The 24,825-nt window shown below is 30.5% G+C and overlaps 2 protein-coding genes across 2 annotated transcripts; both read right to left on the bottom strand.

The window, feature by feature from the left end:
* Nucleotides 1-2,263: 2,263 nt before the first annotated feature.
* LOC115881617 (transmembrane protein 64) lies at nt 2,264-4,487 on the bottom strand. The gene is made up of 4 exons (XM_030899170.1): nt 3,841-4,487; nt 3,585-3,787; nt 3,365-3,526; nt 2,264-3,302 (listed from the first exon to the last, which is right to left on the bottom strand). Exons 1-4 carry the CDS (start codon nt 4,160-4,162, stop codon nt 3,186-3,188), a joined length of 804 nt encoding a protein of 267 aa, XP_030755030.1. The 5' UTR covers nt 4,163-4,487; the 3' UTR covers nt 2,264-3,185.
* A 202-nt stretch (nt 4,488-4,689) lies between these two features.
* Nucleotides 4,690-19,569, bottom strand: LOC115881635 (putative odorant receptor 92a). Its single transcript, XM_030899195.1, has 8 exons — nt 19,238-19,569; nt 16,695-16,838; nt 14,499-14,794; nt 10,967-11,144; nt 10,619-10,718; nt 10,312-10,413; nt 4,932-5,087; nt 4,690-4,867 (listed from the first exon to the last, which is right to left on the bottom strand). Exons 1-8 carry the CDS (start codon nt 19,480-19,482, stop codon nt 4,796-4,798), a joined length of 1,293 nt encoding a protein of 430 aa, XP_030755055.1. The 5' UTR covers nt 19,483-19,569; the 3' UTR covers nt 4,690-4,795.
* Nucleotides 19,570-24,825: the final 5,256 nt, after the last annotated feature.

Below are 24,825 nucleotides of genomic sequence, written 5' to 3'. Positions count from 1 at the left end.
GTCACACTTACCCTAACAAAAAACTATTAAAAATTTAGATACAATTTTTGGAAAAAGTATTGTAATAACAGTAATTTTTCAGAATCTAGTTCTATTCTTTTTTGCGAAATAATATTTATTAGTAGAACGACGATTATTTCAGCTATAAAACAACGAAGATCAAATTATTTATTTAATATAAAAAACTATTATCTATTGTACGCATGTACAGGGTGTCCCATTTATTTCGTGTGTTTGACAGGGTTCCTCGTTTATGAGTAGAAAAACAAAGATGCGGTTGTCAGAAGCTCAGATCACTGTACCATTTTTATGAAACTAAAGATGCTATACACAGATTTTGTGTATTAGCAGTGTTTAGCAAACTTTGTATAAACTTTAATACAATATGGTGATTAGTTGTTCAGCTTCCAAGTAGTGTAAAAGCCGCAGCGATAAGAATAAGAGCCAGGAGTTACGTTTCGTAGGTAAATAAACAGTCCACTCCATCTTTTCAGCGTTTTTTTCATGAATTTGATAATTATTTTTCTGATATTATACGCATTTGATAAGTGCTATACGTCGATACTAGTTTTATACCTTTTGTTAACATTTTAATATGTTTTTTTCGTAATTAATTAGTATAATACCACCGCATACAGAATTAGTCAAAACATTTATCAAAAATATATTTTTTATAGTATCTGTTCAAGCAGCTTCTCAAAAAGTTATGAAAAATATGTGCCACTACGGTGTCCTTGTATTCTTTAGTCATTCGAAAATATGAAAACGGTGTCCATTACAGTTCTTCACGTGGAATCCAGTGGCGTAAGTATTTTTTTGTTGAAAACTGTCATATTTGAAATATAACTCAAATTTATGTTATTTTACATGGGATTATTTTTTTATTATAAATAAATACCATTTGCATTAATACTTAAATTAGATTAAAATCAAACAGAATAGGTCAAAGAAAGATATATTACAGTTATTTTTGGAGTTACTTTATTGACAGATCTTTGGTTTACACTCATAAATTCAATTATTCACAACTAAAATCTAAATAAATATCTTCATTATTTGTCTGATACTACACGCCTGTAGACAGTCTTACAATATTATTTATTTCTTTCCATGTGAAAAATATAAATTTTATTTTTATGTCATGCATTGTCCGAAAAATAAATAGTCTCTTTTAATTTTTGACATAATTTGATTTTCTACATGTTTATACTCATGTAATATGTCTATTTAGAGTAATATTATATTTTATATTTTGTCACATCAAAATATCCCAGAAATGTACATATCCGAGAGAACTAAGAATTACAGAAATAAATTAAAGTTGACTATAACTTGAATATAAATAAAATAACTTTTGTACATCAATAAAATGTATGAACTACATTCAGCATTTTTATTTAAAGGATATTATGTATAACATATGATCGAAAAAAAGGTGTCCAGCTGGCTTGGAAATGACAATTATTGATGACATTTTCCAGAAAAATGGCAGCGACATTCATTTCCAAAGCATCTATGAGGCCTTCTTTTCGATTTTATGGCATGTAAATAATATACAGGGTGTCTTGGGGTATACTTGGAATCAAAATAAGTTCATTGAACACAATTTACTTTTTTTTTATTTTAAAGGGCATCAAATTTTAAAAAAATGAACACATTTTTTTCAGATATTTTAAAAACCGTTATTCTGTTTGAATGAGATTTTAAGTATATATGATTTGCAAAGTGCTTTAACAAATGACTTTCAAAAACATCAAGAAAAAGTACGGGAAGGGTAAAAACTACCCCCCCCCCCTTACATAAATTTTATTGTAAATATTTTCCAACTCAACAGACGACCGATTTTTTTTTTGTAAAATGGCTCTTCTAGTGTTTATTGCGTTTTTTGTCTTTCGTAAAGAAGTTAGAAAAAAAAGTGTTTCCGAAGCTGACTTCCAAAAAATGTTTTATGTTACATCAAGATATGGAAGCGCATAACATTTATTATGCTCTAATAATCTAATATTATATTTGATAGTAAGCTTCATAAAAAGCATAAAATTTATAAATTAATTAACGTTTGGGTTTATTTTTGATTGATGCCCTCTAAGGGACAAACGAAGCACTTTTATATAAAGGTAAATTATGTGCAATTAACTTATTTTGATTCAAAAAATACGTAGTTGTTTTATGTCCACGGAATATTGGAACTCCCTGTATATTTTGTAGACCTGCTTTGGAAAAATACTTTCTCCAAATTATTTTTCCTCAGGAACTATGCCATTTTTTTACAAGAGACAAAAAATGTAGTAAATACTAGAGACCATTTTACGAAAAGAAAATCCGTCGTCGGTAGAGTTGGAAAATATTTATACTATAATTTATGCAGGGGTGAGGGTAGTTTTTACCCTTCCCGTGTTTTTTCTTCATTTTTGTGAAAGTCAAATATTAAAGCACTTACCGAAACATGGACACCCAAAATATCATTCAAATAGGAAGAACGGTTCTTAAAATATCTGAAAAAATGTGTTTATATTTTTTTAAAGTTTGACGCTCTCTAGTGGACAAACGAAGCACTTTTGTATAGAGGTAAATTGTGTCCAATGAACTTTAGTAGCTCCATGTTCACAGAATATTGGGACACCCTGTATACTCACCACAGATTAATTATACAACTACGATTCTTCTCAAAGAATTATACCACAGAGAATATGTTAAAAGTATCTGTGATTATACATTAACAACTTAATGAAAAAACTTCATAAAAAACAATAGGGTCATGGAAGATTTCTATAAATATAGATGTATTCATTACTAATTTATAAATTTCTAATTTTTAAAATGTTTTATACTCAGATAAATTCGTTTTTAGTCAAACAAACAATAAACATAGATTAAATTTTGCTCAGTTTATAAAAAAATATAATTACACCACAAACCTACTATATATAGATTTTTTTTTCTTTTGTGTGGTTACAATACATATTGATTTGTCACATGATTTAAAAATTCAAATAATCACACATTAAAAATGCACTTCATATCACAAACTTCATGAACTTAATTCAATTAAATTGTGATGTATTATTCAATATTACTACAATAAATGCCAGTTTAGTTATGTTATCAATGAAAATGAGAATAATAAATTAAAATTTCTGATGAAAAAATTATGAGTCATAAATAATAAGATTATTTAAATAATATCACACAAGAGAGTAGGAAGTTTTAATGGAAGCATTATCTGCATCAGACAAGACTTTCATCAGTTCATTTCTTGCTTTACTTCCTATCCATATAATCAAAGAAATGCCACAAATCAACTGAAAACAAATTTTTAATTATTTAATATCTACTTAACTAAAAATATATCAATTATGTATACCTGTACAACCACTATAAAATATGTCGTAGAAGAAATGTGATTATTTTCTATAACGTCTTGCATGGATCTTAGCGTAGATCCAACATACACCGTCACAAGTTGAGCAGGAAACAGACCAAATAAAGAAGCTACATGGTAGATTCTTGAACTGACATTGCTTAACTAAAAAAAACACACATTAACTATACCTACTACATTTAAAAAAAAGAAAGAGCTTTACTGCAAATATTGTATTTTGTAATCCAAAAGGAATGGGTGTCAGTCTCGAACAGAAAACAATCTTGAAGCACAATGGACCCGATATCACCTGCATTATTGCCACAGCCATTTCATTCTGAGTAAACCTGTATATACTGGGATGGTATCCCACTACTTTGAGAAGATTGTGAGCAATAAGGAGACCTATATTGGCACCAAAAACCACTAAAATATAGTTTTAATTACATTAACTGCAGTAAATAATCAAAAACACTTACCTAAAAGTAAACCTTTGCCTATTCCAAATAAATAACCTGAAGCTAGAACCAAAACAATATATCCCACGCTAATTGGAAGTGAAACTATAATAAATAAAATGCAAACGGTTCCAGCTATTACTAATTCATCTTGTTTTTCTAGCCACAATAAAACAAATTTAATATAGGCTTTACAAAGTAATAGTATACAGCCTATTACAACTAAGGTGGCTAGAATAGCTAATATTCGTCCAACGGAAAGAAAATACAATGGACAAATTTTAGTGGACTTGGTCTTTGGTGGTTCATAAGTCTTGTCATAGTCATCTATGGATATCTTCATTTTGTTCTCATAAATGCTTTATAAATTTACAGTATATTCGGTCTTTACCTAATTTTCCACTTAGGTTTCATGCCAATTTACTGTTATTATGATCAATTTGGTATTTTGACTGGAGATAAACATATTTAATTATTCATAGTTAACCTTCAACTTTTAATTTTCTTCTTATCAATTTTTGGAAGTGTATGTTTTTAACTCTATTGACGGAGAAAATAAGGAAATAGAAAAACTTTCTGCTTATACCTAAAAACTGTTGTTTTAAAATGTTTAATGTTTCTGTTTTTAGAAAGTTTTTGTCTTTTCACTTGTCATGTCTTATTTTTGGTCTTATTGATAATAGAAGGCATATTTGGTTGCCTAACAAGTTACATCTCTCTTACTGTATTTGAAGTTGCATAATGTCAAGATAAGTTTAATCTCATGGTTTTAATGATTAATCATTTAATATAAAGGTAGTTATTTACAGGGTCCCTCCAAAAGGTTCTAAAAATGAAACAAGATAATGCTTGATTTTATTTATATGTGAAAATAAAATAACATCGGTAGTTGAATATAAAATAGTTGAGTATTCCTACGTATATTATTTAAAGTGCATTAGATCTCTAGGAACTAAATGTTTTTACTTTTTAGATTTCAATTAATATTTTGCCTTTTATAGCCTCTTGTCCTGATCAAGGTGTAGAAAGAGTATGACATTTTGATAGTCTAAAAATAAAAATTTGTTAAAAAATAATTCTATGTATGTATTAATGACTATTCAAAAACATACCACCAAAAAAGCTCCTATATCGATAGGTGTCCATTGCCCCAATGTGAAATAAAATGGTTTTTGTAGACGGGCCATTAAAAATATTAATGTTTTAAGCAGTCTGGCCGAATAAGTATTCCATTCCAGTTCATGAACGCTTTTGGAAATATTCATTATCTGCAAATGCAGAAAATGAGTTACCGTGAGTTAACAAAAAAAATCTATCTACTGTACAGGGTGGGCCAAATTGGACGCTTTTAAAGGGAAACACCCTTTTCTATAGGAGATAGACGAAAACTAATATCGGTGTCTGAAGCTCAATTTTTGTCAAAAACTTGATGGTGAAAACCGTATATCGATATCTGTTACCGTTTCAGAGTTACGGGGTGTTTTTCTAAAATGTGTATTTTTAACAAATCGCTGTAATTTTTTTGCTATGGAAAATTTTGTATTTTTACGAAAACCCACTTTACCTTTTTACGTAGACTTTAATGGTTTAAGTATAATTTTTTTAAAATTAATAATTTAAGAATTATCAACAGAAAATTTGATTTTTTATATGGGACACCTTGTATATTATTACTATTGATTCATTGAAAATAATTTAAAATAACCTTTCTAAAAATATAGCACACTTGATATTTTGCTCGATTTCTATTCGAGATATAGAGTTTATAAAAATTCGCCCATTTTAAATAAGTAGGCTTTGAACGGCGGAAATGCCAAAAAAAATCTAGCTGTGAGCATGAGCATCAATTAAAACGAAAATAATATTTGCAATGAGAGGTGCAGAATTTTATAACAATTTAAACTATATTTAACCAACACCAACACATTTAAACTATATCTAATACCACAGAATATCTAGCTACGCAAAGCGAAACATGAGATTTTGCTACAGGTATTCGACATATCGACCGTCTTCTGTTATGGACAGATGGGGCCGTTTTTGAACATTTTTGCAGAATTCATTAACTCAGTGGGGATGAAAGATACCCTCTCATAACTTCTAGGTATTTCTAATTCTTGTCTAGATTATACGGGCCATTTAAAAATAAGAACCTTTATTCTTCCGCAAAGATATCCACAGGATTAAATCCATAGGCACTAAGTCTGGTGGCCTCGACGGCCAAGGGCTGGGATCTTGGTTAGCTAATCAATTATTCTTGAAACTGGCTACAAAAATTTGCTGATAACTTCAGCGTTCTTAGGAGGTGCCGAATGAACAATGAATGGAAAAATATGTTCCATTAGGCGCATATCATCAATAAGGGGTACAAAGCCTACTAGTTAAAAGTGGCGAACTTTTAAAAATTCTCTATTTCGAAGGGGATTATAACAAAATATCAAGTGTGCTATATTTTTGGAAAGGTAATTTTAAGTTCTTTTCAGTTAATTAAAAATAGTAAGTAATATAAAGAGAAACCCTATTTCCTGACTAGATAGAGCAAAACCGACATAGATGTCATGGGCTCGATTTCTGAGACATGTTTAATGGCGTAAACCGCCTGTTGATATTTTCACTGTCAACTGAGATACGGGGTCTTTTTGAATTTTTTACCATTTTGAAAATTGTCCATAACTTTTTTACTTCGTGGAATAATAAAATTCTGTAAAAATGTTCTTTAAAAAAGGCACTTTTTAAGCACAATCCAGTGGCGTAGTTAGTTTTTTTCTATGTTTGCTCTTTTTGTCAGAAAGAATAAAAAATATAATTTTTTAAATGGAAATCATAGTTGGCTATGAACTTAAAAAAATGGTGACGTGTAACCCTTTCCAACGACATAAAGTTATGAGTATCTATTTCTAAGAATGAGAGAAATATTAGATTTTTTATCTTTATATCGATTTGCCTAGTTATTTTTATCACAATTTATATTCTATCTTATTATTTATCTGCATAATTAAAAACTTTTGAAAAGGTAAATTAACATTCTATATTAGCATTAGTAATTACAACTGAAATCGATACAATAAACAATGAACAAAACTAAAAAACGTATGTTTTGAGTGACTTTTTTCTGAGTGGCTTCTTTTACAGTTTTCTGAAAAAACATCAAAGATGTTCAAACAGCACATCTTTGTTGAATACACTATAAACATCTTTTGCGCACAGAGTTACAGCGATTTATTAGGCGAACTGGAGTAATAAGTCAAAAAGCTTACCTAGTAGCCTTCTGCAATTATTCTTCTCTCGTCCCAATGGTTCTTCCCTTATATATAATATCTTTTAATTTCCCCCATAAAAAATTATTATTATTAAATCACAGGACTTAGCAGGATATGAGGTCCTTTTGCCAATCCAACTCTCTCTAAATTCTCCATTTAATAGTTCAGTTATAACCCTGGCGTTTTAATCACAATTGGTTATACTAATATAGAATGTTGATTTACCTTTTCAAAAGTCTTTAATTATGCAGAAAAATAAAAATATAGAATATTAAATTGTGACAAAAAATAATTAGGCAACTAGCTCAACACAAAATCAAGGCTCGCTTCGATACAAAGATAAAAAATCTAATATTTCTCTCATTCTTATAAATCAATACAGATAACTTTATATCGTTGGAAAGGGTTAAACGCCAGCATTTTTTTAAGTCCATAGCCAACTATAATTTCCATTTAAAAAATTATATTTTTTATCACTTCTGAAAAAATGAGCAAGTATAAATAAACTGACTACGCCACTGAATTGTGCTTAAAAAAGTGTCTTAAGAACGTTCTTACAGAACTTTATTATTCCGCGAAATACAAAAGTTATGGGCAATTTTTCAAATGGTAAAAAATTCAAAAAGTCCCTGTATCTCAGTTGGCAGTGAAAATATCAACAGGTGGTTTACGCCATTAAACATGCAGTGGCGGACTAAGCCTGTCGGGGGCCCGGGGCGGCGAAGCTAAATGTGGCCCCCGGTCTGTTTAGATAATGATATACTTCTAATGCACATTTTGTAGAAATTGAATGACGTATGTATAATGGTTGACAAAATTCAAGTATTTATACAGGGTGTCCCAGGCTGAGCCTGCGTTAGAAGTTTCTAGGGAACTACAATATCTAGATACGAGATTTTGTGCATATCATTGTTTCACAATGAGATCTATCGATTAAAAATATTTTCAATATGACGGCACTTTCGGAAGTACCGAAAATTGACAGCAACTTTCTTATTTTAAATGGGTTACCCCATTTTTTATTGCATACTTAAATTCTCTGTAAAATTTTATGAATTTTGATATTAACTCTATACCTAACGTTAACCATTTTTGAGAAAAAAAAATATTTATAATTTTTAGAGGAAAAAACTGCCTGTCAAAAATATGTATATAGCCTAAACGTCAAGTTTAATGATTGCTACAGCCACTGTACCATAAAGAGAAAACATGTGGCTATCTATGTCAAAAATTAAATTGTCCGAATGTCATATAATAATGGCCGCAGCTGTCATGGAAATAAGCGATTAAAAAATTATCATAAATCTTTTTTTTTTCAAATGGAAATCCAGTTTTTTTATTTCACTCGTGAAAAGGCTTTCGTTACTCTCGTTTTTAAAATTTGTTATTTTTTGACTATACATGTTCCTGTACCTAAAATAAATCGTTTTTAAGTTATTTAAGATTTAGCTTTAAAGCGCATATTTTTCTTGATTTTAACCAGTAGCCTATGACCACAGCTATGACAGTATATTATCGATCATCATTTCCAAGCTAACTTTGCGCTGTTTTTTTTATCGTACGGTATATTCTTAAAATATCAACTATTAGATATCACTAAAGAACAAAAATACGAGATATATTTATATAAATACACTTTTTAAACTTTTAAGCAGCAGTAGTTATAATATAGGAAATTCAAATAATTCATTTTCTGACAGATGGAAATACATTTTCTGACTGTTTGACACTAAAAGGAAGCTAGAAGCTATATAAAATCAAGAAAATACATTGAGCCGGCCATCACAATTTATTAAAATTTTAAACTGTATATGTTAATTATTGTGTCATGTGGGTGATATTGTATGAGTATAATTTTAAGTTAAATGTTATGTGTTATCACCTGTTATTTTATGCACCCATGTTTTAATACAAGTTCGACGAAGGAAATGTACGTTTTGTGGTAAGTTTTATTTATATTTTTTTTACACAGTTGTGGTTTGATAATATCGTATTGTAGGCTTTGAAAAAGGTTAAAACTGGACCGAAACGTTAGTTATATAATAAACACTTCCTAAACCCAGAAAAAGTTTAATATTGACCAAAAGCCAAGAACCCTATAAATAAAAAATAAAATCAAGAAATATACTATACGTTTTCAAACTAAATCTTAAATAACTTAAAAACGATTTATTTTAGGTATAGGAATATGTCTAGTTAAAACGTAACGAATTGGAAAACCTTTTCACTAGTGAAATAAAAAAAGTGGGTTTCCATTTGAAAAAAAAAATATTTATGGATTTTTTAACCGCTCAATTCCATGACAGCTACCGCCATTATTATATGACATTTGAACAATATAATTTTTGAAATAGATAGCCACATGTCTTTTCTTTATGTCACAGGGGCTGTGATAATCACTAAATTTGACTTTTAGGCCGTACAAATTTTCTTGACAGGTAGTTTTTTTCGTCCAAAAATTTTAATTTTTTTTCTTAAAAATGCTTCCAGGGAAATACCGCTACACAATATAGCAAATTTTTAAGTCCTCCAAGATCCGAGGGGCCCCTTCGCTGTCTCAGGCCCGTGGCTCCCGTTATACTATACCCTTCACTGCTCATCATCAGTAATGTAGCTAGAATATAAGTTATGCTGTGCATTGGTTGTAATTTAAAATGTTTAATCAGTAAAAATAAATTATGAAACCATTGAAAAATAACTTAAAAGCTAAAATAAATAAATTCAGTCTCAAAATATATAAAAAATAATAGTTATTCGATATTTTAAACAAAGAAAATTACCCCTTGATTTAATTTCCTAAATAGAAAATGCCATTGACAATTACTGGGGCCTCATAATTGATAATTAAGTAAATATCTGCTTCCATTTATACTGTTGGCGTATACGTATGGTTTGCATACTCCACCTACAAACTGCTTTATAACTACTGCTTTATAACTACTTTATCACACATATTGGCCTTGTTTGCCAGTTGAATAAAAAATTACTTATTATGATTCGGAGGCCCCCTAAAAGACGGGGCCCGGGGCGGACCGCCCCTTCCGCCCCCCCCCCTTAGTCCGCCACTGTAAACATCAGGAAATAGGTTTTCTCTGTTAAAACAGACTAATTTCGACCACCCTGTACAGTCATGAGTAGGTGTTATGATTGCAATATAATAATATTAATAAATAATAAAACCATATATTGTTAATAAAATATTATGAATTGATGTTTTAATGAATAATCCTACCTCTAAAGTAAACTCTTGGTTGTACCAGCACATAAAGAAACCCAATAGTATAAAAACAACTGTCATAATTGTGAGATAGACAATTTCACCTATGGTTTTCACCTAAAATATTAATTACTTTGTCACTTAATTACACCAAACAGTAATATATTATAAAAGTCATAGTAAAATTAAAACACTCTATAACGGGACATACTATATGTAAAAATAATATGAAATTGAAATTAATGTACATGTTAAAAATGCAAAAAATAAAGAAAAAGCCCAAAAATTCAATTTGATTTTTTTTGGGAACTCATATACTTACTGACTCCACCCTATATATAACAATACAAGTTATCAAGCCAACAAAAAATATTTGCAGTAACATCTGATTAGCCAAGATGTTGTTGATTAAAGAAGCACACCTAAAAAAGTATTATTTAAAAACAAAATTGTTATTTAGAAATTTTTTAAATATTATCCAAGAATTACTGTAATTTTTTTTTTCTTATTTTTATTTCTAATATTTTATTTATCATGTTTCTCTTTAATTATAATTCTGATTTGATTTTTGGAATTAAGACATATACCATATTATTTTTTTGGCGAATACTTGATGTTATAGAATAAAACTATTTATCTATCAATAATAAATCCTAAAATCTTTACTCACTTATAAATTTCCTGAAGCTCATTGATGCATTTAACAATTCGAATTTCTTTAAGAGACATTACTTCGTTATAGCTCATCATCTCATCGATATTTTGGTCAATAAATTTGAAAGAGTATCCAACAACGTTGGCATGTGATTTTAAATAAATTACGCAGCCCAGGTTAAACATAAAAATACCTAAAATAAAGTAAAATATCAATCACCCTGTAAATTCTGTGATACTATCTTTGAATAAGAAGACTAAGGAAGGAGCATATCAAAAATCTTAGGTACACCGCGATGGGCCTCAAATATGGCCGACTTAAATTCCGGTTTATCAGTGTCGTTCTAATTTTATTTAAAAAATGTAAAACTATGATGTAGGGTAGACGTGGGGTAGACTCAAAAATTTGTTGTTTTATTTTACGTTGTGAATAAATGTTGGTAGTTATTAAAATTGTTATAAAAATATATAATTCTAATAAAAATAGATAAGTTATAATAAGTATTTATTAACACAAACATCCGATACGCTATATTGAAGCTTAGGTAAGTCAAAATTAACGTATCTAAATTCTTTTGACATCTAATCTTTTGACAAGTAATAAATAAAAGCTAAAATGCAAGAAAATATATAATTTAATTAATTTAAGTGAATTTTCATAAATGATCGGTTTACTACACGTATGTATATTATATAGTCACACCAGCGAAAGTTGTTCCATTATTTCACCTCAAATTCTTGCCGAGATCTACCGCACGCCACAAACCAACTATTTTAGAGTCTTTTTTCAATAACATGATAAATACCGTTAATTTAAGTTTCTGCCAATAGTTCTTCATCTAGATTTTACTACCTTACAACTATCAGTAGTAGAATAAATAATAAATAACATAAAATAAGCTCCGTAAAGGCTGACAAATCCACAAAATTTCAAATCAAATTCAAATGTGTCAAATGAATCGTCAAACAGAACTGTCAAGGATCCCCACCCTAGAGAGCTTTTATGGTGGCTTTTCCGCCCACCATGCTTGAATACATGGATAGTATTATGCTCCTTCCTTAGTCTTCTTATTCAAAGGATACTATGAACAGAAATAATTATAATAGACTAGAGCATTGAGTTATAATTTATTATAACCTTTGAATAAGAAGACTAAGGAAGGAGCATAATGCTATCCATGTATTCATGCATGGTGGGCGGAAAAGGCACCATAAAAGCTCTTTAGGGTGGGGATCCTTGACAGTTCTGTTTGACGATTCATTTGACACATTTTAATTGGATTTGAAATTTTGTGGATTTATCAGTCTTTACGGAGCTGATTTTATGTTATTTATTATTTATTCTACTACTGATAGTTGTATAAAGGTAGTAAATCTAGATGGAAATTGTGGCAGAACTTAAATTAACAGTGACACTATCGCGATTTATCGAAAAAAGACTCTAAAATAGTTGGTTGTGTAGCGTGCGGTAGATCTCGGCAAAATTTGGAGTGAAATAATGGAACAACTTTTCGCTAGTAAGTGACTATATAATATACATATACGTGTAGTAAACCGATCATTTATGAAATTCACTTAAATTAACTAAATTATATATTTTTCTTTTGCATTTTAGCTTTTATTTATTACTTGTCAAAGATTAGATGTCAAAGAATTTAGATAATGTTAATTTGACTTACCTGCTTCAGTAGCGTATCGGATGTTTGTGTTAATAAATACTTATTATAATGCTTATCTATTTTTATTAGAATTATATATTTTATAACAATTTTAATAACTACCAACATTTATTCACAACGAAAATAAAACAACAAATTATTGAGTCTACCCCACGTCTACCCTACATCATAGTTTTACATTTTTTAAATAAAATTAGAACGACACTGATAAACCGGAATTTAAGTCGGCCATATTTGAGGCCCATCGCGGTGTACCTAATATTTTTGATATGCTCCTTCCTTAGTCTTCTTATTCAAAGATTATAACTCAATAAAAGATAACCTACACATGAGTGGCATTTTATTATACAGGATGAGTATTAAATAAGTGAAAATATTTTCAGGGCTTGTAGATCTCGATAACAGAAACATATTTTCTCTTTACCGTTTTTCAAATAAATCCAAAATAACCAAGTTATTTTACTTTGAAAATTAAAATAAAATGATTTTTTGCTAAAATTTTGAGAACCACTGGATCTTTTTTGGATTTTCTTCATTGTAAATTTAATCTACTACCTATGTTGCCATATTATCAACAAATTATGTTTTTTTAACTAAATACTAAACATTTTTTTTTAAATTCGAAATGTACTATCTCTAAAAATACTTGCACTTATTTAAGACTCACCCTGTATGGAATACTTTTATAAGTTTAAGTTAAAGAATATACCTAGCTAGAAAAAGAATGGACTCTGCCATACTGAAAAATGGTCCTACAGAAGTGGCGCCATCTATTGAGTAGGGCTTGTTTTAAATGGATCGAAGCGCGGGCTTTTTAAATGAGCCCGCGCTGAATGAATTTTATTCTAAAATAATTAAATTTGATTATTAAATCTTATTTTTTACACAAATTCAAGAATACTAATAACAAGTATCGTTATGATGTGTAAAAAATAAGATTTAACAGTATAATTTATACAATTATTAAATAAAATTAAAGCCAAACATGTGTAAATATTATTTATTATTTAAAGTTTTTATTTATAAGTCAAATATTTAAACATCGTTTATTATAATAAAACAAGACCAACGTAATACGCCCAAAGTTTTGTAAATTGAGTAAATATAAATAGGTACTTAAATGATGGCAAAAATAAAAGACTTAAATTATATTTTTAGGGCCACAAACAAACGGAATTGTTTAATAAAAACACATATAACAAATTATAGTTTGAAAAACGTTTTGATAATCATTTTTGATAATATTATGATTGGCGCTATGACAACGACAATATTTTTTGAGAATTTGACAATAGTATGACAATGGCCGTTGGAAACTATGGAAACTACAAAAAAAATATGATTGAACGCCATCTGGCAATAACTAGTAGCAACTTCTTAACCTAAAAAATAATTGCACTACCACCTAGCGCCCGAGGCTGGAACTATTTTATTTGAAATTTCCATGGAAACGGTGGAACCGCTTTTGCTGTTTCACTTTCCGGCCCCTGGTTTAAGTTACGACTTCCTTGCGAAATTTTTTAAAAACGGTTTGGTCTCTTTCTTTTATAATATGATAATGTTATAAATGGTACCTAAATATTTTCATATTTAAGTATTCATAAAATGGGGAATTTTGTTCCACTGGGATCTGGGATAAAGATTGGGATAATGCATAATTAATTTTGTCAGACAATGTTACCATGGTATTTCAAATATTGTATTTGTATCAACAATTTGTATCAATCAAAAATTTACGTAAGTTGCAATTTTCCCGATTTTTTATTTTGTAAAACATTCTAAATATAGCATTTTAGTTATTCATATACGTAACTATATATAGTGGCAATTATTATTGTCTGTCAGATTTTTAATTCTACTAAAACTTACACATATAACTAGACATTAGCATGAAGAACGCATAAGGTTGATAGAAGAATCCAATATAATAGAACCCGTCAGATACAGAAGTGTCAAAGGGATACCAAAGGGCATATGCGTAATCTCTGTACACAGAAGTCCTGTTCAGTTTAGGGTTGAATTTTTCGTAGGTCGCAGTTTGGGAGTTTACCACATACGTCACAAATAGGCAGGAAAAGACCGATATAATTAAGATACACAACCATCTGAAGCAAAACGCATCAGCCAACCGCATCACATTTGTTTTGTAGGTATCTATGATGTGTCTAAAAGAAAATATTAAAAATGGTTAGTTAAATTTACGTATATACAGGATGTTCCCATATTCCGTGGACATAAAACTCAAAATAAGTTCATTGGACACAATTTACCTCTATACAAAAGTGCTTCGTTTGTCCGCTAGAGGGCATGAAACTTTAAAAAAATAAACACATTTTTTCAGATATTTTAAGAACCGTTATTCCGATTTGAATGATATTTTGGGTGCCTACGTTTTGCTAAGTGCTCTAACATTTGACTTTCAAAAAAAATCAAGAAAAAGTACGGGAAGGGTATTATCTACCCCCACCCCTATATAACTTTTAGTATAAATAATATAAATATTTCTCAACTCTACCGACGGCCGATTTTCTTTTCGTAAAAAGGTCCCTCTAGTATTTACTACATTTTCTGTCTATTATTGTAAAAAAACCACCTTACTTTTTGAGAAAAAAAAATTTCCAAAGAAGCTGACTTATAATGAAAATGAAAATATGCTATGGAGGCGCATACAATCTATTAGGTATGTTCTAATAATCTAGTTGGCGAAAATATGGAATTTTATGTTAGTATCACAGATTATATTCGACAATTAGCTTCATAAAAAGCTTAAAAAAATTAATAAATTATAAATTAATTAAGGTTTGGATTTATCGCCCTCTCACGGACAAACGAAGCACTTTTGTATAAAGGTAAATTATGTGCAATTGACTTATTTTGATTTAAAAAATAATTTAATATTTATACTAAAATTTGTGCAGTGGTGAACGTACTTTTTCTTGATTTTTGTGAAAGCGAAATATTAAAGTTAAAAAAACTTAAAAAAATATAGACACCCAAAATCACATTCTAATCGGAATAACGGTTCTTAAAATATCGGAAAAAATGTGTTTATTTTTTTAAAGTTTAATGCCCTCTAGAGGATAAACGATGCACTTCTGTATAAAGGTAAATTGTGTCTAATAAACTTATTTTGATTTCAAAAATACGTAGTAGTTCTATGTCCACGGAATATTGGGGCACCTGTATAAAGAAATGAGAGTTTTTGAATGAGATAGTGGACATATCAATCACTACTTTCTAAAAAAAATTGTGGATTTCTAATTAATTACACTAGGTACTTTGTATGTATGACAAATAAACAATACTAAAATAGAAAACAAGCAGTATAGGTATATAATAAAATTATAAGGATTCTTGCCACTTAACTGCTGACATAGAAATTTAATTCTACGCTGTGTTTGTCATAATGTGGATCAACCTGCACTCACTACCGGTTTCGGACCCCTACTCCATCATCAGGTGAGCTTGGGCAGATCCACAAAATGACAACCACAGCGCAGAGATAGTTAATTCCGACTTGTCGGAAAGTGCCGGTAGATATTAAGTCCCGAACGGGAGATAGCGGCCTGCGTGCAATGGTAGTACTTTCGTACCACCGAGGCGCAACTATCGATAGTACCAGGATGGTAAAAGGCTTTTTTTCAGGCAAGCCAAATTATAAAATAGAAAACAAATTTCTTGCAGTAGGTATAGGTATATAATAAAATTATATAAGGATTCTTGCCACTGCATAAACGATACTTAGGTACTTTACCATTAAATAAAAAGACAAGTACCTTAGCCAATGAAGTCAAAATAAACTCAAAAGAAAAAGAAATGAGTCAAATACCATTTTTATATTTATTTATTGAAAATGAAATGAATGCTATGGTAGTTATTTCGAAATACTGTGTTTTTTTATTAACTTCTTTAGACAAATATAAATTTTTCTTAGTTCACTGTGATTTTCTGTTTGTTTTTTATTATTTCTTATTTATTCTTAATACTATTCTTTTATTGAGTAAAATTTAAGATTTATTTTTCATTTAATTCATTACTTTTATGTGATAATATAAATATTCTTACGGTCTTTTGTTGGGTAGTTCTTTGTTCTTTTGTCTCAAAAACATCAAATTGGAATACTTGAACAACTCAAAATGAAAAGTGCTTCTTCGAAATGATCTCAAGATGTAGCCATGATGCCGCCTGTTCATTAAGTATCCAATTAACCTAGAATATATTTTTATGAGAGATAGAATTTGAAAGAAGATAGTGAAGATAGAATTTCTCTCTCTTCGATTGAATATTTGCAGGATGCGTTCAATGCTACCATTAATTGGTCTACCTGGTTTCTGATTGGACATTTTATTATTAAAATTAAATTTAATTATTATTTAATTAAATATTTAACGCCTCTTCAAAAAAGTCTAATACAACTTTTGATATTTGCCTTTTCAAAATTTAGATGAGATTTCCTATGACCCGTGTTCCGATGCACAACACACGGTATACAGATTCTGGCAATAACCACACGGTATAAGCTAAGTAGTTATTAAGATTTAAGATTTGTTGACATTTGTTTTCTACTAAGTTAAATTATATCAAGATAAGAGAAGTGTGCATTTCTTTTTGAATCACATTCAAACAAACCTTTAACACAAACTTTTTATTTTGTTTAATCTATTCCAGTATCTTTTTCTATAAAATATGTCCCCGGATTGTCTTTCCAAGAGGAAAAACGTTTCTATTAATAATATTTTGAGAAAAATGCATTCTTCATAAAAATTTTTGCTTCTTCAAAAATACTTATCCTGTTCACACTTCCAAATTTCCATACCGTATTAAAGAAATTAAAAAAAAACAAGAAAATATTGATAAATCTTTCCCTAATCCTGTGTCCTAAAAATTAGGGTTTTCGGAACCGGGAATTTCGGTACCGCGCCTCTTAGGAATCGGGATTTCCTGGTTTTTTCGGTACTTTCGGTACTGACTAATAATTTTTGTTCAATAGTAGTGTAGTTCATCAATCAGAAAGCAAGGGATGGGTTTTCAAAGTAAAATGGATAAAAAATTGAGACTTTTAATGAAAATAATATCAAATTATTAAGTAATCAGTCATGAAAAAATTAACATGAAACCAAGTAAAGAAAAAAGTATAGTTAACTTAGATTTCACATCAAACAACATAAACCAACTTAACTGAATGTGAGACAAAAGCCCTAAAATATTGAATTAAAAATGCAAATATCTTTTAAACATAACATAATAAATATTATAGGAACTTCAAAAGAGAAAAGAAGCAAGAACAAAAAGAAATAACATCATTGCTTATTTAGAAGAGTTTGATTTCGACCGCTAGGACTTCAAAGGTCTTTTTCACATAAAAAAAAATATTATTTTATTATTATTATCATTGTTACTGAGGCCCGGTTCTGTGATGGCCAAAAAAATCTGAACCCGAATTGGTATAAATTAGAGTTTCCAGAACTAAAATATTTTCGTTCAACGATTTTGGAGTTCGTCAATTTGCAAGCAAAGGATGGTTTTCAAAAGTAATACCGATAAAAAATTGAGTTTCAAATGAAAATAATATCAATTATTAAGTCATGAGAAAGTAAACATGAACACAAATAATGAACATAAGCTAAAAAAAGAAAACACATAGGTAGGTTAAAATTACATCAAACCAGTGGCGGATACAGGAATTTATTTTAGGGGGGCCCAAATAAAGAAATTATGTAGAATATGCTTTTTAGGGCATCATTTTTAACCCAAAAGGCTCATATTTAACCCAATTTAGAGATTTTAGGGGGGGGGGCGGACCCCATGGCCCCCTCTCTGCATCCGCTACTGCATCAAACAACATCAACCAACCTCGAAACCAACTTAACTAAATTAGAAGAAATAGAAAAAGTAAAGTCTTTCGCACGTAACAAAAAATACGTTTTTAATTATTATTACCGAGTCCCGAAAGTACCGAAAGAACTGGGAATTAATAATTCCCAGTCCCGGTTCTTTGATATCTCAAAAGAACCGGGAATTTCCGGTACTTTCGGTACCCTTTTAAAAATGAAAAGGCGTTTCTATGGTAATTTAATTTAAATATCATTCTTGGATAGATATATGGATAGGATATTATTAATTTTGATTATAACGTCATATTTTTTGCTGTTGTTAAAGCATCACGTTTTCTTATAACTATTATCACCATTTCCGTAGCATTAAACTAAATAAATTTTGTGCTCCTTTAATGTTTTAAAATAGCAAAAAATATGACGTTAATTAAAATTCTATCAATAACAGTCAATCAGAGAGTTTGTCTCAACACAATTAGTGTTCAACAAATTCATCCATATTTTCCAGTTTTTTTTATTTTCTTTAAAACGGTATGAAAATTTGGAAAAGTATAAACAGGATTCACTATTTTGGAACAAGCAAAAATTTTTATGAAGAATGGATTTTTCTCAAAAAGTCAATAATAAAAAAGTTTATCCTCTTGTAATTACGGGGACGTACTGTATATTAAACGACTGAATTGTCAAATCACAAACAAGCCACCGTTTTCTATATCAAATATATCTTTGAACACTTAATTGAAAAAAAGTTATTTAAATGCGATGAAATTTTACCTTCCAACAGCCATACCGTGCATCATCAAAACAGCGAAGATCAGCATATCCGAACTGAAATTTCCTGTACCTCCCACCACAATCTGGAGGAACTCCATTATTGGAGGGCACATAATCAGAAACAGATGAGGTGAAACCATGGTCCAGAAAACTCTTCTCAGGGCCGGATTTTTCGGTGGAATCAACAAGAAGAACTTGCAAATTTTCTCGTGGACCGCGAAAAAGTCGCTAGGATTTTCCGACATTTTGCTGACCTTCTCTGGACTGTATTGGGCGATTACAAGGATCTTGGTGGACTTATATATACTTTTAGGTTATAAATAAATAAAGAAACCACCAGGTAGTAATTGGCTCTTACGAGAAAGAGGTTGAAAGGAATAGATGGCGGAATCATTCATTAAACAAAATGCTGTTCTTCGTCCTTTAAAATTATGAAAATTTCTGATTAAGCTTTAACTTCTAGTCTGTTATTACCTTTTTTCTTGGTATCTTTATATTTGCAATCAGTGGCGTCCTAAAGCTATTTTCTTCAACATTATTTATCGTTTCAATATGATAATGATACTAATACTCTGATTAATGGAATAATGTTTACCTTTACAATTTTTCTTTTTTTTCAGTCTTAATTATTAAGTTTCCAAACTTATAATAACTAGAAAATGAGACAAAAATGTCTATGTATAAAAGATCTTTTTCAATGTTACTTTTTGCTATGCACTATAATATTATTTAACTTATCACCATAAAATAAATTTTAATATTAATCAATTTCATGTTTGAACATCTAGTAATACACTTATTGTAATTCACAATTTTTAAAATAAAACTTTTATATGATGGACGATTACTGACCTTTGAAAATTTAAAATATCAGGGTATTAATAATCTAGCTGGCCATGCTAACGTGGCGGGACATCAATACTGATTGAAAAACGTATTAATAAATATATCTTCTGCTTTTAGACTGTAGAATACTGTGTTAAATGTAGAAATCCAAAAAATATATTTTTTTTGTACAATGCAATGCGGAGAATCCAGTCGCACACAGTCCAGTTTTTTCCATTTTATTTGCCTTTCTAACTCTCATGCCTCGGTACTCAAACTTATGTAACATTTGTTATGCTTACCGAGTACGTACACAATCAATCTAGAATTGACACTAGCATGTCCTTACTATTTTAATGAAAAAATACGTTTTAAACTAATTTTTCGTGGAAATCAATAGATGATAAAGTTATGTTAAAAAATAACACAAAAAGGGAAACTTTCACCAAAGTTTAATAATATATTTTGCCAAAATACAAAAAATGCAAATTCCATAAAGAAAAATGTTTGACAAAAAAGAGAAAATAAATATATAAATAATAAATTCTGACAAAATTAAAGTTACTAAAATAAAGTACTGCCTCCTCGATTTGTTATGAGTGCATCAAGTCGTCGGGGCATCCCCACTATAAGGTTGTTTATGGTTTCTTGAGGTAAGTTCTGCCATTCCTCTTGAGCGGCAATGATCAACTCCTGGTGATTTCTTGGTGGGTTATTTCTGCGAAATACAGCTCTGCTGATGTAGTCCCAGACATGTTCAATAGGATTCATGTCGGGGGAGAGTGAAAGCCAGTCCAGACGAGTAAAAAAAATTCCCCTTCATTTAATGCTTCCTGGACCATCCTAGCTCTGTGAGGACGAGCGTTATCATCCATGAGAATAAAATTATTGCCGATTTCTTCTCGCAGTGGATAAATTATTGGTCTGATTACAGTTTTCAAATGGGCGTTCATTACCTCAGGAATATGAATGAGCTCTGTTCGCCTATTGTACATGATGCCACCCCAGAGCATCTCATGCTGGAGCAACAGCAAGGGCTGTATTCAAGTGATGCTGCCCCCCTGCCTCCCCCTACACTCGCTGATGGTAGTCATCACTGATCAAACCTATCCTGGTTTCGTCAGTGAAAATTACGTTTCTCCACTGAGGTAATAACCAGCTTTCGTGTTCTCTAGCGCACTGTAGCCTCCGTTGCCTATGGTGTAAAGTTAATAGAGGGACTCGCAGTGGACATCTACGCCGCAATCCAGCATTAGAAAGTCGCCTGGAAATGGTTCGGCTTGATATCACTCGGTTCGTTGAAACTGAGATCGTAGCTCTCGAATTGGAACTGACCGATTTTTTCTGCCAAATTGAGCCAAGTAGCGATCCTGTCGTTCAGTCGTTACCCTTGTACGGTCCAACCTAGGAGGAGATCTTACATTTCCGGTGTCCATATCCCGTTGTATAATTTGGCTTACAGTACTTCGCACTAAATTTAAACGATCAGCGATTTGATGCCTGCTGAGACCTTCTTCATGCAAAGCGATAATTCGGGCACTATCGAAGGCAGAAATTTCGTGCCCTGCCATTTTTGTCACCTTTCACAACACTTACTACAGGATTGAACTCGAACTGAGAAACAAAATTTGACCGCAAATAGCAAAACCATACACATTTCATCGATAAGGTTTTCTTTCATTGCTTTTATGACCTATTTTTTGTACACACGTATTAAGGTATTTGTACATATAGCCACAACAATATGATATGCTAAGAAATAAATTTATCTGGGAGGCGCAAGACTTTTGCCGATGAGTATAGTATCTATACGTTGGTAGCGGGTTCATTCTTCATTACTTGGAAAAAACAATTGAAAAAGAATTCTAAAAATAAATTGTATATTTTGTGTATTAATGCCACTGAATTATACTAGTTAAATTCAAACGGAAACCAGTTTGTCAGTGCCTTTAAAAATCAATTTCAAATTTTTGTAAGAAATAAACTTGCCACAATAATAAGTTACAATATAGTTACTGCCATTACTCGCTAAACGAGTATTTGACACGCATCACATGTGCTTTTCTGTGACTGAAAAGATCGATACGCGATGTTATCTCTCTTCCGTAATCCGGACATTCAAAAATCTCGTTACTTTGTTGCCTCTTTAATAATGACTAAAGAATAAAAGAACATGTAACGCCCATATACGGACTGCAGCAGAATTTGTGACATTAGACGCCATTCTTTTGATGGCAACGAATGAGTCATCAGCTGGTTACCAGCGACAATTTTAGCGATTTTTAATAGTTTGTGTGTAGTGAACTTTGTATAAACTTTATTACAATGGTGATTAGTTGTTCAGCTTTCAAGTGTAAAAGCAACAGCGATAAGAAAGAGCCAGGAGTTAGGTTTCATAGGTAAATTAACAGTTCGCTCCACCTTTTTAGCGTTTTCTTAGTTTTCATATTGAATCAATTGAATTCGAATTATTTTTCTGATATTATATGTACTTGATGTGTGCTATACGTCGATACTAGTTTTGTACCTTTTGTTAACATTTTAATACGGTTTTTTCATAATTAATTAGTATGATACCTTCGTATACACCATAGGCGTAGTCTAAACATTTATCAAAAAATATAAATATCTCTTTAAACAGCTAAGTTAAGAAAAATATGTGCCACGGCACTGTTTGGTGATATAGTAACAATTTGTTCTCCGGTGTTATTAGTCCTTGGATTCTTAAGTCATTGCTCTTTACTCATTGGTTGTCGTTGTTAACTGAGTTTACAATTCTTTTCTATTGCGTTCTATTGTGCGCTGCTTCCCCCTACTGTACCTACTTGTACCTCCTACTTGCACCTTTTGATTTGTCGACCCGGTTTCCCCTTACCATCTACAAGCTCACCGTAAAGAAGAGATTTTGGTAGGCGGTTTTCTGGTATCCTGCATACGTGACCAGCACGTCTTTTAATTAACGTCAATTAATTATAATTTTGGTTAACGTCATATTCTTTCCCGTTGTTAAAGTATCACATTTTTCGATAACTATTACCGGCCTTTCTCTAGCATTGAACTAAATTTTTATTAATTTATTGAAAAATTTTGTGCTTCTTTAATATTTATAACAGCAAAAATATGACGTTAATTAAAATTCTACCAATAACAATCTATCAAAGAATGAATACGAAGTTACATTATCATAGAAACACGTTTTTAGGTCTAGGAAAAAAAAAATTATAAATAATGTTTTTTTTTAATTTTCTCTAAAACGGTATGGAAATTTGGAAAAGTATAAGCGGAATTAACCATTACAGAACAAGCAAATTTTTTTATGAGGAATGCATTTTTCTCAAAATGGCAATAATAAAGAAGCTTTTCCTTTTCCAGATTGCCATTATAATCCGGGGACATACTGTAGACTAACTTTAGTCTATATCTAAAAATGTATGTCTATGAAACAAAGTCTTTACGACCATAGGAAGAAAATAGTATGAAAAATATCATACATTATTTAACCACTTTTGCATTTAGCCTAATAAAGCCCAAAAGAGAATAAAAAAATATCTTTTAAAAACGAGTGCTTTCGGCAATGCTAATAACATTAATTTACATTAATGTTAAATTTAAATTTTAAAGTACATCTCTATTCGGCTTTCATATTTTTTTAATTCAATTATTTATTCTTCTTTGCATAAAGTATGTTATATTTAAAACTTCCTGGATTTTTTTGCACTCTGAATTTTTATGTTACTATTTTATTTCAGTTGTACAATAATACCATCCTATAATATCTCGAGTCTTGGAGATACAAAATACAAAATCTGTAAAATGTATCGAACCTGTGGAATGTTTTTGAAACTATATTACCATATTCTCTAAGAGGAAACATTTATTAAGCATATACAGTTTAAAAGGGTTTTGTTATAATCTATAGGGATTATAACATCTGCAATGGGTATTATAATCCTGAAAACTGAAATATTGAAGGTATTTGTATTTTAATTCCTCATTAACTTAGACCATTTTTATCATACCGGGTGTTTTTCGAAAGTGGCTCACCTCTGTAACTTTTTTAAATTTTTATGAAGCTTATTGTGTGAGGTGTGAGGTTCAAGTTAACGTCTCCTTTCTGCTGCAATGGCTAAACTGGACGGGACCTACTTGTTTACGCGGAATCCGAACCGCGGTCCTCGGCCATATCATGGTCAATGGCCTACCGACTTAGGAAGTGTCTAAATTAACTCTTACTCACGAGATATCCGATCTCATCCGGCCTTGAACCGGCGTGAATGAGCAGTGTGTATCAATAGATTTTACACTTTTCCCTTTTGGACAACAGCACGATGCAAAGTTTCGAACCAGTCACCAGTCCATCTACTAGCTAGATTAGTTAGCTAGATAATTTTCGGACTGTGCCAATTGGTTACTAATCGACCAGATACTTTTTATCTATTAGATATGCTATAAAAGCTGGCAATTATACAATTCGACCATTGTAAATACCCGACAAATTCGTCAAGGCCGACGAGGCCGATGCTTTTCACTGATAAGAAAAAAAAATGTTTCTTTAGATAATTTTCGAGATATTTTTTCTTTCTGAATGCACATTTTTAAAGTATTTTATATTCTTTGTCCGCTTGATCTACTATACTGGTCGCACGTATCTAAGTTCTGTTTCTTCTAGTTTTAAAAAATGTTCTTACTACTTTGTAGTTGTAGTGGTTGTAATGTAAAATTAGATTAATTTTATTAAGTTTAATTATAATGTTTAGTTTAGA

The sequence above is a fragment of the Sitophilus oryzae genome, unplaced genomic scaffold (genome assembly GCF_002938485.1).
Source record: "Sitophilus oryzae breed Bouriz unplaced genomic scaffold, Soryzae_2.0 scaffold_172_pilon_pilon, whole genome shotgun sequence".
NCBI classification, from domain to species: Eukaryota; Metazoa; Arthropoda; class Insecta; order Coleoptera; family Curculionidae; genus Sitophilus; species Sitophilus oryzae.
The sequence above is the reverse complement of the archived record's forward strand: the minus strand, read 5'-3'. Positions and strand labels throughout refer to the sequence as shown.